The sequence below is a fragment of the Cyprinus carpio genome, chromosome B5, assembly GCF_018340385.1.
Source record: "Cyprinus carpio isolate SPL01 chromosome B5, ASM1834038v1, whole genome shotgun sequence".
NCBI lineage: Eukaryota > Metazoa > Chordata > Actinopteri > Cypriniformes > Cyprinidae > Cyprinus > Cyprinus carpio.
In genome coordinates this window covers 37534348-37553880 of record NC_056601.1, presented here as the reverse complement: position 1 = coordinate 37553880, position 19533 = coordinate 37534348, and the positions used below count along the sequence as shown (strand labels likewise).

The following is a 19533-nucleotide window of genomic DNA, read 5'->3' as shown; positions in this document are numbered from 1 at the left end:
TGTAGTTCAAACAGAAGCGTGTGATGCTAGCAACACAAAGGTCATGGGTCCGATTCCCAGCGAATGCAATAACTGAAAAAAAATATATATATATGCAGTGTATTCAGACAGAAGATGATAAATGCTAATGTGTGAAAATGAAAATGAAATGAGTTTGTCGTAGATCTGGAGATTCATCAGGGACGTTAAGAACTGAAACTCTCTGATCGTCTCGTGTGGATCTGATTATTCTGGTACACTTGCTGTTCTACGGATCACGTTCCTCACTTTGACCTCTTTCTTTTTTTTATTGATGGGGAAAGAGATTATTATGTTACTCAAATGTCCTCTAAGGTGAACCAGACCTCCAAACTCTGTTCAAACAATGGACCAAGCCACATTTTAAACCAATTAACCTGTTTGTTTTAGACTAGATGTTTAATTGGATTTGATTTGATATAACAGAGTGCAATTTAAGGCTTCTCCTTGCCAGACTTTTCATGCTGACAGAATGACCTGCTCTTTCAGTACTGAAACACAGCCGTGTGTGAATGTAGAAAACTAGCCCTGTGAGCCGCGCCGAAGCGAAGGAGTGTGTTAGTTGTGTGTGTTGTGTGTAAGTGTTCCGGCGCAGGACTGAACGCTTTCTCCGGAGGATCTGGGAGAGGCTGCTGAGGCAATATTCCTAAGCAGCTCTAATCTAAGATCTAATCCCATCGGTCATGCTGACAAATATTATCCTATGAAAAGCATCCTGGAGGAAATGCAAAGATAAATCAAGGTCACTGTGGGTCTGGCCGCGCTGGTTTCGGCTCGGTTCCACCCAAACGTCTGACATCAAACCTCAATCAGGCTTGTGTACTTTTAATTAGGCTTTCTGTTAAACTCGAATAACCTGTAGGATTGACAAAGGCATAAACAGCTTATTAACATTTTTCTGTCACTTCAGATCTTTTTTTAGTAGGACATGCTTTACAAAGTCAAACACAAATCAATCTTCTACTCCATCAGAAATAACGGAGCGCACAGACAAACTAAAGCGCTGAGCGACGCAGGTGATGCTACAGAGTTCAGTGTGTCCCTGCAGCACAGAAGCAGTCATCAGTAGCACAGGTATATTTGTAGCAATAGACAACAATATATTGTATGGGTCAAAATTATACATTTCTCTTTTATGACAAAAAATCATTAGGATATTAAGTAAAGATCATGTTCAATGAAGATATTTAGTAAATTTCCTACCATAAATATATCAAAACTTAATTTTTGATTAGTAATATGCATTGCTAAGAACTTCATTTGAACAACTTTAAAGATGATTTTCTCAATATTTCGATTTTTTTGCAAAACATTTTCAAATAGTTGTATCTCATATTGTCCTCCTAACAAACCACACATCAATGGAAAGATTATTCATTAAAGATCTTACCCTTACAAATAAAGGTGCTTAAAAGGTTCTTCACAGCCATGCCATGGAACAGGGATCCTAAAAATCTGGACCACGAGATCCACTTTCCTGCAGAGTTTAGCTCTAACCCTAATCAAACACACCTGAGCATGCTAATCAGTGTCTTTGGGATCATTAGAAAATCACAGGTAGGTGAGTTTGATCAGGGTTGGAGCTAAACTCTGCAGCGCATTGGCCCTCCAGGGTAAGATTTGAGGAACTCATATAAGATCCATTTTTGGTTCCACAAAGAACCACCTCTTTCTTACCTTTTTATAATCTGAAGAACCTTCTTTGGCCACAAAGGACCTTTTGTGAAACAGATTTATGGAACCATTTAGACAAAAACAGGTTCTTCTATGGCATCGTGAAGCACCTTTATTTTTAAGAGTGTAAGACTGGGTTTGTGGTTGATTTTCACACTTCTGCATTACATACATCACACTGCTCACTTTATCAGTGTTCACGTTTGAACCGAGCGCTAACGGGACTAAAGCGGTGTTTTGGAAAGTAAGGTTAGAAAACATTTTGAATCACGGAGCCGTGGCAGCTAACCTCTTTGAAACGTGAAGCAGTTTGTTTTTGCAGTATTGATTTCATGGGGTCTCCAGCGATTACCTCACACCGGAGGGGTCACGCTCTCCTGATGAGAGCATCGCTCTTAATGCTAGCACAGCCCTGTGTTACATTTATCCAAATATTTTCCGGTATCCATGAGAACCGTTCTGACGAAAGATGAGATTGAGCTAGCGAGGGGTTTAACAGAAAGACCTTTAGCTCTCGTCTCACATACAGCCACTTATTCTATTAAAGAAAGCCAAACAGTAACAGATTACTTGGAAGCCTTTTTGGACAAGCATTCAATCTGTCTCCAAATGTTAGACATCAAACAAAAATTAAAAACAATAGAAAAGCCACCATAAACAGCAGCTGAAACTGAAAGTGATTTTAAAGTGTAATCCTGACGTGTTTTATCTTGAATGTAATGCTTGACTGTGAATGAGAAAAGCACTGTAGTGACGTGATCCACCTTCTCTGTGAGAATCGGGGTCCGGTGTGAGGCGTCACGTGTAATGTGACATATCTGCTGTGTTATTTGGCACAGGCCTTGATGCCTGTGTAGTGTGTAATGGAATAAATCGCCCTTGTGCTGGCTGCAGCATGCAAAAACACATCTGAAAGCTGTTATCAGCAGCAATGACATCAGCCTGAGCTCATGTTCTCAGAGTCCACTCGCTGTGTGTGTGTGTGTGAGAGAGAGAGAGTGAGAGAGAGAGAGTGTGTGTGTGTGTGAGAGAGAGAGAGAGAGAGAGAGAGAGTGTGTGTGTGTGTGAGAGAGAGAGAGAGAGAGAGAGTGTGTGTGTGTGCGTGTGTGAGTGAGTGTGTGAGTGCGAATGTGTTTGTGTGTGTGTGTGTGTGAGAGAGAGAGAGAGAGAGAGTGTGTGTGTGTGTGTGTGTGTGTGAGAGAGAGAGAGAGAGAGAGAGAGAGTGTGTTTGTGTGTGTGTGTGTGTGTGTGTGTGAGAGAGAGAGAGAGAGAGAGAGAGAGAGAGTGTTTGTGTGTGTGTGTGTGTGTGTATGTGTGTGTGTGTGTGTGTGTGTGTGTGTGGTGTGTGTGTGTGTGTGTGTGTGTGTGTGTGTGTGTGTGTGTGTGTGAGTGCGAGTGTGAGTGTGAGTGCGAGTGTGTGTGTGTGTGTGTGTGTGTGTGTGAGAGAGAAAGAGAGAGAGTGTGTGTGTGTGTGTGTGTGTGTGTGAGTGCGAGTGTGTGTGTGAGTGTGCTAATGATTTCTTTATGATATATACATTTGTTAGTTTGTTTTTTTTTGTGTGTGTGGTGTTTAGTGTGTGTGTGTGTGTGTGTGTGTGTGTGTGAGTGTGTTTGTGTTTGTGTGTGAGTGTGTGTGGCACGAGTGCTGTCAAACTCTTGTTATTATTAAAAAATAAGAAAAAGTTACATGAAAAATTAGAAAAGATATTTGTGTCATGTGGGAAATGTCCATATTATTGGTGAATAGGCCTACGATGCTAAAATACAGTTCAACTACAGAATTCAAGGCAGACAAAATGATCAACAGGCCACAGCAGTTCACAGGTTAAAGTAATAAAATGATTTTGTACGTATTTGACAAGAAATTCCAATCACAGTCATTTATCTAAAGGTTGTTCTTGTTACGCCACACAAACATCATGAAACACCAGCTGATCTCAGTTCAGAGAGCAATAGCACCGCGAGCACAGAAAGAACAGAAGCTGCTCCAGAAATGTAAGGCTTAATTGTTCAGAGGGCAGTTCAATATTAATACATTCAGATTCAAATACAGATTCTGCAGGTTTTGTCAAAATCAGTGAAGCCATGTTTATGTCATTGAAACAGCACATCGTCTCGCTGGTCTGGAAAGAAAAGACAGTAAATGATGGAATTATGACGAATTTTTGAGTATTTGTTGATTATTTGTAACTCAGGAGAAGCCACAGACACCCGCAGCTGCTGACTACAGCAACACAACAGACAACAGATGCGTCACAAAAACTAATTTCCTTTCTAATTACTTTTATTCTAATGTCAAAATTGTTTGCCTAGAAGCCAGTAGAATGTTACTGATAATTAAATTAAGCATTTGAACATCGTTGCTGCCCTGAAACGTGCACGGGACACGGGAATATTCATTACTGCGTCTGGACTCGTTCAGAGCGGCTCACGGCCGCTATATCATTCATCTCATTCAGTAGCCCTGAATTCACAGCTCAGGAAGATGAAGGGGAAAACCCTGAAGAAATGATCGTGCTGCTCACTTACTCAGTCATCACCACAACTGACTGAAGGTGACACGATGAGTCTGATTCAAAAATACCTTGTGCACATGTGCAGGGCCAGGATCTGTATGTGAAGAGTTCGTTTGCAAAAACAGACAACTTAAAAAACTAACCTAATAAAACATGATTAAATAAAAAAAAAAAAAAAAAACAGTTATCTGTTTTTGCAAATAAGCTCTTCATGCGTTATTGCTCTTGAGTTAGCACATTCATTTGATTATGGAATAAATAGCATCTGTCATGTTCCACTGATGCAGTTTCTGATGAACATGATGCAGATGACTGACTGTGTGGTGGAGTCTATTAGAAAGCCTACAGTTCAAATAAAATCATCCTCTTATATTTATATCATGACAGAGTTTGGCAATATCACTCCTGCAAGAGTGCTGCCGTTCCCCAATATCTGCACGACTGCAAAGTTAATATGTGCTTTATTAGTACTAATAAATGACTAATATTCTAGTAATATGCATGTTAATAAGCAACTAGTTAAAAGACCCTAAAATAATGTGTTACCAAAAATTCAAGTAAAATCTTCCCTAAAGAAATGAGTTTTAAGGGTGAGATTTTAAACTGATAAGGGACTTTGCTTGCTTTATCTCAGTAGCTAAAGAGTTTCATAGTGAAGAAAAAGCCCTATCACCCATCGATCTTAACTGGGTTGAGGGAACAGTTAACCGACCAGTTTGAGATGAGCGAAGGTCACGCATGGAGAGTTCAGAGCTCTGACATTGATTTGTATGACATATGTTGTGGTGTAATATCAATTCTGGTTATGTTTTTTGATGTAGTATTTTTTTTAGTTATGATATTTGTTTAGTGTAGCTTTTGAACCCCCAGCCAACAAAGCATCGCAATAGTTAATACGGGAGAATACAAGACTTGTGTACACTTAATACTTACCACTTTAAAAATAAACTAAACAATGACACTTTATTATAAGGACCAGTTCTCATTGTTAACTAGCTACTTATTACTAACACACTGGCCATTTATTAGTATTTATAAAGCACAGTTTAACTGTGGTGCATCTAATGATAAAACAAATGTTTTATAAAACACACATACTCATCTCTGCAGAAATTAAAATGTTCAATGCTTCTATATTTTACACACATTATTTGTAATATCTGATTAAATGTGTGAGTTCCTGAGCATGATGAATGATGGGATACCTTCAGAAGGTTTTGCACATTTACTTCCTTACATTGAATCAAAATATTTCTTTCTTAAACCTCTTATGTCAATGCTTTTCTCATTTAACACAATGATGACATTAAATGATCTTTTAGGACATCATTTCTCAGCCAATATTGATGTGCAGTTCATTTGTGATTAATAAGATGAATTAATTATCACATCATGTAATTAATTAGTTTAATAATACAATTGCTTGACAGGCTTAGTATGTTTACATACATCTTAAGAATATGCGTGTTTATTCTTATGCGTATTATCTTATGAACTGGTCAGTGGAGGAAATCTATTCTGTCATATATCAGTTTTATTTCTATATATGCCATCAAGGCAAAAACTGCTATTTTCATATTTTCTCCAGTTCTGAACACTGTGTATGTGCTGAAGTTTAGTTCAGAATGCATGTAATGCACATGTAAATGAATATGTGAATTGCATCGCAGCGTAACGGTTCATAAACAGAACGTTGTGAATCTGAATCCAGATTTGATTCATTAGTGCATGGAAACATTCCCACAGATACACAAGGAGGGAAAACACCCAACTGCATAGCCATATGAGAAAAAGCAACTGCACTACACATGCAACCGATTTTCTCATGAAAAATGTAAAAATCTAGATACCATCTAGACAGATGACCTCTTGAAATGAAGCGCACAGAATGGAATCTGAAGAATACATACAGTCAGACCAAAACATATTCAGACACCGTCAACATTTCTCACATTATCACAGTTTATTCACTATAGTTTACAAAATGGTAATAAAATAAAAGAACTGTGTCTGAACAAATTCATCTTGATGATGTCAGATAACTTTGATAGAAAGGTATGTAATGAATTTGTGTGAATAGCTGTTAAATTTAAGAACACAATTAGATAAAACCAATTAAGCTCAACCAATTACCAAGCAGTGCTTCATGTTGTTCAGTCTGTGGTGTGAAAAGATCACATTAGCAATTAAAGAAAAACACTTCAGCAAAACATGCTCAGCTCAAAGTGTCTGAATCATTTATGTTCCCAAATTTCACTGTATGAAGAATGTTTGGGTATAATATGTCACAATTTGATTTATTTTGCTGTCCTCACTTACATAAATGAACTACAGTGCCCTGCACCCAAAAATATCAAACATTATTATATCTGGTGTCTGAATTATTTTTGGTTTGACTGTACATCTTGAGGTTAATATAATAACATCGGTATGTAAAATGTCATCAAATCAAATGCAGCGGACACAAGCTAGAAATCCCCAGAGATCTGTCTGTTTTCTGTACTACTGAGGATCTGTGATCAGTGTGTGTCTTGAGACGCAGAAGGAGTGGATGACGCTCTTCTGGATCCCAGCAGCAGCGTCTCCATCAATCCATCCATCAAACCACATCTGTGTGCATCGCCCAAACATGCAGATCTCGTTCTGATCGGACACACAGAGATCTACACAGCAGAATCAAGCCATGATATCTGAGCTTCGCTCTCTGAGAACTGCACACCAGCACCAGCGGCTGACAGTAATTAATTGATGTCTGATGTTAGCCTTATCTGCTGTCAATAGAGACATGTGAATATACGAGACGCTGAAATAGCTCCGGTGAGAAGCCAAGCGTCCTAATTTCCACACTTTGATTTCAAACCATGTGGATTTGGAGACTTTGTACATTTTTAGTTCAGATTAAAACCGGCGCCGCCAAAGAAGCGCTTGGAAAGAAACAGGTCTTAGAGCGAGTGTTTGTGCCCGCGGGAGTTCTGGATCCGGGTTAAATAGTCACTAAATGCTTGACTTAGTGCTCTATTTCTAGCACGTTTAAATGAAATATACATGCACTGAGCGATGAATTCTATAATCAGTCTAATCCATTCCATATGAAGTGTCCTGGGCTTCAGCAGGCCTTCAGATCGACATTAGAGAGGAAAATACAGGCTTTGTGAAGCTTCACTGCCCTCTCGTGGTGCTACAGACCTCACAGGATTCATCATGACGAAGCTTTACGCTCCTCTAAGGGTGTCTTTTAGGTAAGAACAGTGTATAAAAGGCTTGGGCAGAAATACAGCGTGTAAATAAAGAGACAAAGCTACTCACTGACAACTTTGGGTTGTCAACGTAAAGTTCATTTTGTCATCTGAGCCAACTCTTTGATAAAACAGGATAAAATATTCAGGATGCATGTATACAGGTGCATCTCAAAAAATTTGAATATCGTGAAAAAGTTCTTTTTTTCATAACTTATTTCAAAAAGTGAAACTTTCATATAGTCTAGATTCATTACATGTAAAGTAAAACATTTCAAAAGTTTTTTTTTTTTGTCTTTTGTTGTAATTGTGATCATTAGAGCTTACAGCTCTAAAAATCCAAAACTCAAAAGTTTCACTTTTCGAAATGTTACAAAAAGAGTAACTTTTTTCACAATATTCAAATTTTTTGAGATGCACCTGTAATAATGAGACAAACCGAAGGAAATTTTCATTCTCTGAGCGACAGAGAGAGAGAGAGAGTGAGTGAGAGAGAGAGAGAGAGAGAGAGAGTGAGTGAGAGAGAGAGATAGAGAGAGCATTAAACTGCACTGCCAGTGACAAACACACATCTGTGTCAAAGCACTAAACACAAAGCTGAAATGCTTGTTATGACTGTAAACAGAGTAGTTTCATCAGTGTAAAAGCTGACATACCTCTCTAGATGCAGGTGTAGTGTGTGTTTGAGCTGCTGCACGCCTCACACTCGTTCCTTGTGAGTAAACAAAGCGTCTGCTATCTGTCACATGCATCATACTCACAGGCTTCCTGTTCTAGTGCGGGTCTCTTTTCCTGTTTACGCCACACATGTACAACATGACAGATGATCGAGCGATCTATACTGCACCTCTCACAAAACCCCTGAGCATGCAGTCACAAATCTACAATGAGTGACAGATTAGCACTTCACCTTCTGTGAGATCTATCGAAACCTTTCTAATAAATAAGACAAAAAATGCTTCTGCCTTCTTTTACCCACTAATATGCATGATTATTTTATATGCATTATTTTTTTTATTTACTTTTTATTTTACATTTTTTTTTTTTATATATTATTAATTTTTATGTCTAATGACATGTTAAGAGAATCTTCAGTTTTTTCCCGCAGGCTATAGTCAGCCTGAACAATTAAAACATTCATAACTACACATCGTCCATCATAACTCACACATTTATACACAGAATCTGAAAACTGTGCATCTGTAAACTGTACACTTGTAAATAACACATCTGTACACTCATTTAAACAATTGCATGTTTTTTTTCTCTATATTTCTACTTCTGTATATAGTGCATTATGTAATTTTCAGTTTTTCTTGTATGAGTGTTATATTCCATCTCTTTACTGTGTATGTCTGTTCTTCATGTATGTTTGCGCTATGTCTGTACTTTCCTGTCGCAAGTCAAATTCCTTGCTTGTGTAAACATACTGGTTGGTAATAAAGCTCTTTCTGACTTCTGAAATATCCCTTCAAGATAACAGTTATTACAGTACATATTAATGAAGGGTCTGAAAACACGTGGTAGATATATATTTGGCCGTATATGGCATAACACTGAAGAGGAGGATGGATTCATCTTCACACAGGCCTGTCCTGTAGAAGCACTCAGAACACTCTCTGTCTGTATGTGACTGTGAGATTCTGCCATCACTATATTAGTGAATGTTTGTGATTGGATTATGACGCATCATTAATTATCAACACTTAAAGATATCCAGGGAATATCATATGGGAGCACAATTAATAATATATATCTCTAAACCTCCTGCACTGTTTTCTTGGTTAATGTATATATCAGCAGACGCATCGTCAGGTCATCTATGGGTTTAGATCGCGGCAGTGACCCGATGACCTCCTGTTGTCGTCATACAGAAGGCCACGCCTTTTCCCGTCAACAGCCAATCAGATCCGAGGGTTTCTCAGGCAGTCACGCACTGAAATAAAATAAGCGTTGAATGGAAATGATCATGAAGCGATGAATGGAAAGCTTCCGCTTTAATTTGTCAGGTGAGATGGGTCTAAGTAATAATGATCTTATTTTAAACGGTTACTATCTAGTCTAACTGTGCAAAAAGCAGGCAAATGCCACTGATCCGGTGTAAAAGACTGTCCGGACTGTTGCAAGCGGTCATCTGATATCTGTTACTTTTCTCCGCGCTGCTCAGGATCGACCAATCACAGTCGAATGAGATCACTGGACACGTGTGTGCTGACAAATGACTTTATAGGGACTGCTGGGGAAGATTTGCCTGTGTATGTTAGGTACTGTTCTTAATGTTTGGAAAAGATTATAACACTTGGAATTTAAATGTGTGCAGAAAGACAGAGCCCGTGGTGAGACGCTTTATGAGCCGCAGATCGCCGCCTGCTGGAGAAGATCCGAACCTCGCCGAACCTCTCCGAACCTCACCGAGCCTCACCGAACCTCTCCGAAGCTCGTCGAGAGAGAACCCGCTCAGTCAGCCATGTAAAGCGCAGGCGACGGGATCCTGTTCCGAGCGAATATTGTTCCTGATCTTCATAATTCAGCTCGCAGTGAAACATGGTTCAGTCCTGCTCGGCGTACGGATGCAAAAACAGATACCACAAAGATAAAAACATCTCCTTTCATAAGTGAGCTGCACTCCTCCGTGTGTTTCTCTCGCAGCACCGTGTTGTTGTGTTTCTTCAGTTCTGGTCTCTTTGCTCGTGTTCGGTAACGAGAGTTAATCAGCTGTGGTGTTAGTTTGCTTTAGTTTAGTTCGCCTCAGCAGCTCTCATCTGTCTTTATTGTCTTCAGACTTCACAGCACGACTGATGTGTTTCCAGAAAAGAGCAGCTGGAAGGGCGATCTTTAATGTGTTTTGATGCACGATAGTTTTATTGTGTGCACTAGTTCTCGGTGATGCACTAAAGTTCATTTATTTCCTCGCGTAGCTTCAGACCTGTATGACTTTCTTTTGTGAAGATAAAAGAAGGTAACGTGTTTTGAGAAAAGTCTCAGTGTTCTGTTGTTGGAAGTCAAAACTTCATTCAACAGAGTTTCTTTTTCTGTGAGAGTCATACATGAGGGCGAATAAAACATTTTACAATTATTTTCAATGACAGCAAATGCGATGCACATGAAATTTCTGAAATGAAGCGAAGCCGTATTTTACATGGACTTGATTAAAAACGAGACAGTATTTGTGTGAAGTCATGATAAAGAGATGTTAGCAGTCTCAGGTCATGTGCAGGTTTTATAAATGTTTGTTATATTGTCTGTGTATTAAGTGCTTGTGGTCTGTCTGTACAGTATGTGTGTGTCAGTTCTTCACCTCTGAAGTATTGTGTAGGTTTTCACTTTCGGGTAAATAGTTGAGTGACAATCAAGTGATTTGATGATGATCTGAATTGGTCCATCCTGAGGTTACTAGAGATTGCATGTAATCTGTGTTATGTGTCAATAACGGCGCAGGTTTCCTCTGGCGCGGCCGGACGTCTGTGGGAGGTGGGTGGCCGCTATGAAGAGAAGGAACTTCAAACCCACCAAGTACAGCAACATCTGCTCTCAGCACTTCACCAGAGACTGCTTCAAACACGAGTGCAACAACCGCGTGCTGAAGGACAACGCCGTGCCCTCGCTCTTCACCTCCAGCAAACTACAGGTGCAGGTGAGGTGCTCCGAAACCAGTCCAGAGCGCTCCTGTCTTTGGCTGATACTCAGATGAGATGTCACACAACAGAAAGTAGTGTTAGTCGTGCTCTCAAACCAGAAACACTGTTTCCTGCTGTATGCTGGGAAACTAACCTGGTCAGGCTCAGCGGAGCTCCTCTATCTCTGACCAGTTAGCGTCGGTATCACCGCCGGCTCCTCTATCTCTGACCAGTTAGCGTCGGTATCACCGCCGACTCCTCTGTCTCTGACCAGTTAGCGTCGATATCACCGCCGGCTCCTCTATCTCTGACCAGTTAGCGTCGGGTATCACCGCCGGCTCCTCTATCTCTGACCAGTTAGCGTGGTATCACACGCCGGCTCCTCTATCTCTGACCAGTTAGCGTCGATGATATCACCGCCGGCTCCTCTATCTCTGACCAGTTAGCGTCGATGATATCACCGCCGGCTCCTCTATCTCTGACCAGTTAGCGTCGGTATCACCGCCGGCTCCTCTATCTCTGACCAGTTAGCGTCGATGATATCACCGCCGGCTCCTCTATCTCTGACCATTTAGCGTAGATGATATCACCGCCGGCTCCTCTATCTCTGACCAGTTAGCGTCGGTATCACCGCCGGCTCCTCTATCTCTGACCAGTTAGCGTCGGTATCACCGCCGGCTCCTCTATCTCTGACCAGTTAGCGTCGATATCACTGCCGGCTCCTCTATCTCTGACCAGTTAGCGTCGGTATCACCGCCGGCTCCTCTATCTCTGACCAGTTAGCGTCGGTATCACCGCCGGCTCCTCTATCTCTGACCAGTTAGCGTCGATATATCACCGCCGGCTCCTCTATCTCTGACCAGTTAGCGTCGGTATCACCGCCGGCTCCTCTATCTCTGACCAGTTAGCGTCGGTATCACCGCCGGCTCCTCTATCTCTGACCAGTTAGCGTCGGTATCACCGCCGGCTCCTCTATCTCTGACCAGTTAGCGTCGGTATCACCGCCGGCTCCTCTATCTCTGACCAGTTAGCGTCGATGATATCACCGCCGGCTCCTCTATCTCTGACCAGTTAGCGTCGATGATATCACCGCCGGCTCCTCTATCTCTGACCAGTTAGCGTCGATATCACCGCCGGCTCCTCTATCTCTGACCAGTTAGCGTCGGTATCACCGCCGGCCCCTCTATCTCTGACCAGTTAGCGTCGGTATCACCGCCGGCTCCTCTATCTCTGACCAGTTAGCGTCGGTGATATCACCGCCGAAACTAACCTGGTTAGGCTCAGCGGATCGATATCACCGCCGGCTCCTCTATCTCTGACCAGTTAGCGTTGGTATCACCGCCGGCTCCTCTATCTCTGACCAGTTAGCGTCGATGATATCACCGCCGGCTCCTCTATCTCTGACCAGTTAGCGTCGATATCACCGCCGGCTCCTCTATCTCTGACCAGTTAGCGTCGATATCACAGCCGGCTCCTCTATCTCTGACCAGTTAGCGTCGATGATATCACCGCCGGCTCCTCTATCTCTGACCAGTTAGCGTCGATATCACCGCCGGCTCCTCTATCTCTGACCAGTTAGCGTCGTATATCACCGCCGGCTCCTCTATCTCTGACCACTTAGCGTCGTCGGTATCACCGCCGGCTCCTCTATCTCTGACCATTTAGCGTAGATATCACCGCCGGCTCCCTCTATCTCTGACCAGTTAGCGTCGATGATATCACGCCTGCCCTCCTCTATCTCTGACCAGTTAGCGTCGGTATCACCGCCGGCTCCTCTATCTCTGACCAGTTAGCGTCGGTATCACCGCCGGCTCCTCTATCTCTGACCAGTTAGCGTCGATATCACCGCCGGCTCCTCTGTCTCTGACCAGTTAGCGTCGATATCACCGCCGGCTCCTCTGTCTCTGACCAGTTAGCGTCGATATCACCGCCGGCTCCTCTATCTCTGACCAGTTAGCGTCTTTATCACCGCCGGCTCCTCTATCTCTGACCAGTTAGCGTCGGTATCACCGCCGGCTCCTCTATCTCTGACCAGTTAGCGTCGATGATATCACCGCCGGCTCCTCTATCTCTGACCAGTTAGCGTCGATGATATCCCCCGCCGGCTCCTCTATCTCTGACCAGTTAGCGTCGATGATATCACCGCCGGCTCCTCTGTCTCTGACCAGTTAGCGTCGATATCACCGCCGGCTCCTCTATCTCTGACCAGTTAGCGTCGGTATCACCGCCGGCTCCTCTATCTCTGACCAGTTAGCGTCGGTATCACCGCCGGCTCTCCTCTATCTCTGACCAGTTAGCGTCGGTATCACCGCCGGCTCCTCTATCTCTGACCAGTTAGCGTCGGTATCACCGCCGGCTCCTCTATCTCTGACCAGTTAGCGTCGGTATCACCGCCGGCTCCTCTATCTCTGACCAGTTAGCGTCGATGATATCACCGCCGGCTCCTCTATCTCTGACCAGTTAGCGTCGATGATATCACCGCCGGCTCCTCTATCTCTGACCAGTTAGCGTCGATGATATCACCGCCGGCTCCTCTGTCTCTGTCCAGTTAGCGTCTTTATCACCGCCGGCCCCTCTACCTCTGACCAGTTAGCGTCGATATCACCGCCGGCTCCTCTATCTCTGACCAGTTAGCGTCGATATCACCGCCGGCTCCTCTATCTCTGACCAGTTAGCGTCGGTATCACCGCCGGCTCGCTCACGTAATATTACAGACATGCAGCCTTCCTGTGGTTTATGACAGCCGTGCCCTTAGTTATAGCAGAACATTACAATCTAAAATTGCTCTTTAAAGCATTAAAATCACTAAATTAAAGATGAAAATAAAGAAAAAGACTATATTTTAACTGCTATAAGAAACATTAACTCATTTGAGCTCAGTAATTAAGACTGGATTAGCTTTCATCTTATTTACCCATATGCTCCTATCATGAAAATACACTTTTATGTAGGTTTAAACTTCTATTTATTTATTTTTATTGCGCTAATTATTGTGCTTTTACTCTCTTGCGCTCCGTCTGTTCACTAGTCCTCTCCTGACAGCAGAATAGAGATATCTGCATGAGTTTATAATATTTACAGAAGACAGATACCCTGTGACGTGTCAGTTATGCACAGAGGAGAAAACAGTGTCTCACATGAATTAAACAGCACTGATATATTCACTGTTTGCGATGGTGGATCTATTGATCTGTGATCGACATTAAGGACTTTAATCCCAGTTTTTCCTCGGGTCTCCGTGGTGTGGTGATAAGGTCATATTCACGCAGCAGCAGCGGTGACGAGAGAACACGCTTGAGAAACAGTGTAGAGGAGAAGTCATCCTACATATAAGCTATTGGTCACAGATTATTGGTCCCTTCCTGAACAATGAAAGTATAGCACATACACTAGTAATTATATATAAATAAATCATTTTTTACCGAAGCAAATGTGTTAGAAACGATGTATCGCAATATAAATGTTAACTTGTGTCCGATGCACACTTCTGTAAACCGATGCATTGCACCGAGCGATCTGTGAATCATCCCAGATGTACACTTGAACAAACTTTATGGAGTTGTTTCATAATTTTATAAGAGTTGTATTTTTTCCTGATAATCTGTTATCAGAAATTATCGAATATGGGCTCCAGAAAAGCTAAAGTAAGCTGTCCAGTACAGTATATCTACAGTGTCCTGAAGTCAGTGGAAGAATTCAGTAAAACGCTCTCCTCCTCGAATCTCATTGGTTCTGCCAGATATTCAGACTCGTTGCTCTTAGTTGATGTCTGTGATGTCCAGCCAAGCACAGCGTAAAGTGAGTCTCACGAGTAAATGACAGTGAGTTTAGACCGCCGTTTCATGCATGAGTCAAACACGTCCATGTTTACACATCTGATATTTCATGATATTTCATGTGTGCATCACGGTGACAGACTGACAGCTGCTGTTCATTGTTTTTACAGAACAGTTATAGTTAAATAATAATAGTCTGCAGGTGTCATACCTTCTTTAGTCATTTTGAGTTTGAATTTGAATTACCTTGACTTTTGAGATTTTTTTTAAAGCATTTTCCTTGTATTGTTTCTGAACATATAATATGTATAAGACAAGTTTGTAGAAGATGTAGTGGTAGTTCATGCATCTTTCCTGCAAAGAATAACATTTACATCATCTGTAATAGAATGTTCTGTAGTTATAAGGTTAATAAAGATTCATGTTGTAGATACATTTTCAAGTTGACTACCCTAGTAAAAAAAAGTAATGTATTTAAAACACGTTTATTTCATACTATTAACATATTTACTGACATGTCACTCAAGACTTACTGATATTAAAAAATTATAATTAAACTTTATTTTTTTTTATCACTTGTGCACAATTCTTAATGTTAAGCCTAAAATGTGTTTTAATGTCACTATTGATGAGGATTGTATGATCTTTGAATAAAATCAGTCTTTAAATGCAAGATATTTAAAGTTTACCTGAAGTATACTCACAATAGTTCCACCGTAGCACAATCAAATATACTTCAGTATATTCAGAGAACTTCAGGGAAGTCGTGGCCTAACCCTAACCCTAAGGTTGTGGGTTCAAGTCTCGGGTTAGTAATACCACGACATGTCCTTGAGCAAGGCACCGAACCCCAACTGCTCCCCGGGCGCCGCAGCATAAATGATACTGCTCTGGGTGTGTGTTCACGGTGTGTGTGTGTGTGTGTGTGTGTGTGTGTGTGTGTGTGTTCACTGCTCCGGGTGTGTGTTCACGGTGTGTTTGTTTTGTTGTGTGTGTGTGTGTGTGTGTGTGTGTTCACTGCTCCGGGTGTGTGTTCACGGTGTGTGTGTGTGTGTGTGTGTGTGTGTGTGTGTGTGTTCTGTGTGTTTTGTGTGTGTTCACGGTGTGTGTGTGTGTGTGTGTGTGTGTGTGTGTGTTGACACCTCCGGGTGTGTGTTCACGGTGTGTGTGTGTGTGTGTGTGTGTGTGTGTGTGTGTTCACTGCTCCGGGTGTGTGTTCACGGTGTGTGTGTGTGTGTGTGTGTGCACTGCTCCGCGGTGTGTGTGTGTGTGTGTGCGTGTGTTCACTGCTCCGGGTGTGTGTTCACGGTGTGTGTGTGTATGTGTGTGTTCACTGCTCCGGGTGTGTGTTCACGGTGTGTGTGTGTGTGTGTGTGTGTGTGTGTTCACGGTGTGTGTGTGTGTGTGTGTGTTCACTGCTCCAGGTGTGTGTGTTCACGGTGTGTGTGTGTGTGTGTGTGTGTGTTCACGGTGTGTACGGTGTGTGTGAGTGTGTGTGTGTTCACGGTGTGTGTGTGAGAGTGTGTGTGTGTGTGTGTGTGTGTGTGTGTGTGTGTGTTCACTGTGTGTGTGTTCACAGTGTGTGTGTGTTCACAGTGTGTGTGTGTTCACTGGTGTGTGTGTGTTCACGGTGTGTGTATGTTGTGCTGTGTGTGTGTGTTCACGGTGTGTGTGTGTGTGTTCACTGTGTGTTTGTGTTCACTGCTCCGGGTGTGTGTTCTCGGTGTGTGTGTGTGTTCACTGTGTGTGTGTGTGTTCACGGTGTGTGTGTGTGTGTTCACGGTATGTGTGTGTGTTCATGGTGTGTGTGTGTGTATTCACTGCTCCGGGTGTGTGTTCACGGTGTGTGTATGTTCACTGCTGTGTGTGTGTGTTCATGGTGTGTGTGTGTGTGTGTTCACTGCTCCGGGTGTGTGTGTGTGTGTGTGTTCACGGTGTGTGTGTGTGTGTACTTTGGATGGGTTAAATGAAGAGCACCAATTCTGAGTATGGGTCACCGTACTTGGCTGTATGTCACGTCACTTTCAGTTTAGTTGGACCTCAGCACTACTTCAGCATTATTGAAGTGCATTAAGTACAAAATTAGTTGTTCCAATTTAGCAAACTTGAAGTATACCAGTTTAGAAGTACATTCGCAGGGTATTTTATCAAGTACATGAATAAGTGAATGTATTTGTAGAATTTTTAGCATGAAAATTTTTTCTCTAGGGTAGTTAAAATTGTAGAAATCAAGAAACGTTCTGACAAAGTTGAGATTTCAGTTTTGTGGCCGGCCCTGTAAAGCTGATCTTCGTCTGTTCACAGGCAGCGTCTCTGGAGGAGAGCTTCAGCCCAGACCTGGCCTTCCCTCTGAGCCTCCCGCTGTCTGCTGCGGACGAGACGCCGTCTGAAGCCCGGCCCGGCCCGGACCTCCACACCAGCGCCTTCATCTCCTGCGACCACAACTACACGGTGGAGGACACGGTGCAGCAGAAGAGACGCATCGAGCAGCTGCAGGAACAGCTGGAGAAGCTGCGCAAGAGACTGAAGACGGTGCAGCAGAAGTGCCGGAGGCAGGAGAGGCAGCTGGAGCGCTTCCGAGCCATGAGCGAGGTCCAGAAGCCCGGGAAGGACGCGGCGCTGGGAGAAAGCTACGTCATCCTGCCCAAAGAGATCTACGACGTCCTGAAAGGAATAGAGACCATCGGTGCGTCGTGAAGGAAGTCGAGCAACAGAGAGTCACGGTTTTAAAGTGGTTTTAGCGTCATGACTTGTGCTCTGAACGTGTGTGAACGTGTTCTCTGACTGAAGGGGTTCAGATGGACAGAATGAGGTGTAGCTGCTGGAGGTGTCGATGACGGTTCTGATCACAGATCTTTGAGGAACCGAATGTCCTTTCAGAGCAGAACTAACTCCACATGCAATAACTGCGTGAGAGGATTCAGGAGTGGAATACGTCTGCTTCGGTCAGAGAAACTAAACCCTTTAGCACTTGTGAAAGAGACCCGAGCGACGCTGATGTGACAAACGCTTCTGTAAATCAGGGTCTCATTATCTGCAGATTTGTTGAAATGGCAGCAGATCAGTGTTTGTTCTGTTATTAATTTTTTTTTTTCTAATTTAAACCTCTAGAGTTTATACTGACTAGTTTGTTTTGAATAGATTAATGTACTAAGATGACCAAACTGGACTTCACTAAAAACATTTTCAGTAGCCACAGAGTCACAAAGGACTTTCAGCTGTTCGTTGGTTTTCCATCCCTTGCTGATTCATTTTTATTTACAAAACTTTAATAATTGTGGAATCAATTTAAGCCATATATGGGTAAAAATAGATTCTTTGCTGGGAAAACTTCAGTCATGGTTGCCTTACGCTCTCAGTGCAATTGTTCATGTGTTTGACTGTTTCAGTACAACGCTCTCATTCTTGACCTGAGCTGAGCTTGAATGAGTTTCAGTGTCACGCTTGTACAGACACACTTATGGGAAGAGGATTGTATATATGGTCTTTTTCAGAATCTCTTTAATTTCTCTATCATTGGAATTTTTATGAAAAGGATGGCTAATAACTGTAGTAACTACTATGGTGAATGTCTGTGAGGGTAAACTGGGAACAGCAGCACGAGCTCAACACCCGTGTTTTGATCATCACAAAAATGAAGTTCGTTAACATGCTGCGTGTTACTCATTATCTTGAAGATAGTTCGTTGAGCAATGTCTTTCCACCATCAGATTAAACAACTCTCTTCTGGGAACTATGAAACCAGTCTGGTTAGTTTTTTGTGGTTTTTTTTGGGGGGGGGTGATTTAAGTAAAAATGACATTTATCGATATATTTATAGAAATAATGTTGTGAACAAAATATGTAGTGGAGAATGGGTCTCATGACGGTCTAAACCCAGCTCACATCGATCACATGCAAAGGATTCTCTCCTTGGAACAGAGATTGAATTCTCTTATCTGTCTGATGCTGATTCCTACAGTCAGGTCAGCTACAGTATCGCATCAGAGAGTGTGCTGTAGATCACTACAGATCAGATCTGAGAAACAAGTCCACTCATTCTCTCATAAACATAAACTAAAAGAGGTGCTTTCAGAAGTCTTACATCCTCTTCTGAATATTATTAATTTGTCAGTGTCATTAGGATATATTTTTTTACCTTCATTTGTATAGCACTTTATACAATATTGATTGTGTCAAAGGAGCTTTACAGTCTCAACAGGAAAATAGTTTCAATAATGCAAGAGTCATTTTTCCTGCTGGAGTCAGTTCATTGATGATTCAGTGATGATCATTCAGTTCAGCTCTCTTCCAGAAGAGTCTGCAATCAGGATACATCCCAAAAACCTTCAAACTGGCTGTAATTAATCCTCTCATTTAAAAAATACTAAATCCTCATAATTATATTCCTTCTTAGAGAAAAATGGCATCTGTGAGGATTTCCAGTCAGGATTTAGACCGTATCATAGTACTGAGACTGCTCTCCTTGGAGTTGACCTACTCTTATCATCTGATCGTGGTTGTATCTCTCTATTAGTGCTGTTGGATCTTAGTGCTGCGTTCGACACTATTGACCACAACATTCTTTTGCATAGACTAGAAAACTTTGTTGGCATTAATGGAAGTGCATTAGCATAGTTTAAATCATACTTATCTGACCGCCATCAATTCGTAGCAGTGAATGAAGAGGTATCATATCGATCACAAGTGCAGTATG

General features: G+C 42.2%; 1 protein-coding gene and 1 long non-coding RNA gene across 11 annotated transcripts in view; one reads left to right on the top strand and one right to left on the bottom strand.

Annotated features, from left to right (window-relative positions):
* The window catches only part of LOC109060901, a 56296-nt gene extending 48073 nt beyond the window's left edge, over window positions 1-8223 (bottom strand). For 4 of the 6 annotated variants that reach the window (XR_006154781.1, XR_006154785.1, XR_006154780.1 and 1 more), the window contains exon 1: window positions 8101-8222. This is a non-coding gene — a long non-coding RNA (uncharacterized LOC109060901). Of the gene's footprint in view, window positions 1-8100 lie in introns of all 6 variants that reach the window. The other 2 variants (XR_006154779.1, XR_006154783.1) reach the window with 1 other exon arrangement.
* A 1098-nt stretch (window positions 8224-9321) lies between these two features.
* Window positions 9322-18581, top strand: thap1 (THAP domain containing, apoptosis associated protein 1). 5 transcript variants are annotated; one of them, XM_019093535.2, is made up of 4 exons: window positions 9322-9453; window positions 9765-10059; window positions 10883-11072; window positions 17142-18581. In XM_019093535.2, the coding sequence occupies exons 2-4, from the start codon at window positions 9989-9991 to the stop codon at window positions 17532-17534; spliced, it is 654 nt and encodes a 217-aa protein (XP_018949080.2). In that variant the 5' UTR covers window positions 9322-9453; window positions 9765-9988; the 3' UTR covers window positions 17535-18581. The 5 variants fall into 5 exon arrangements, with proteins under 5 accessions (XP_018949080.2, XP_042579296.1, XP_018949079.2 ...); XM_042723362.1 differs by having other exon boundaries at window positions 9324-9453; window positions 9765-10141; window positions 10883-11078; XM_019093534.2 differs by having other exon boundaries at window positions 9325-9453; window positions 10883-11078.
* The last annotated feature ends 952 nt before the right edge of the window (window positions 18582-19533 follow it).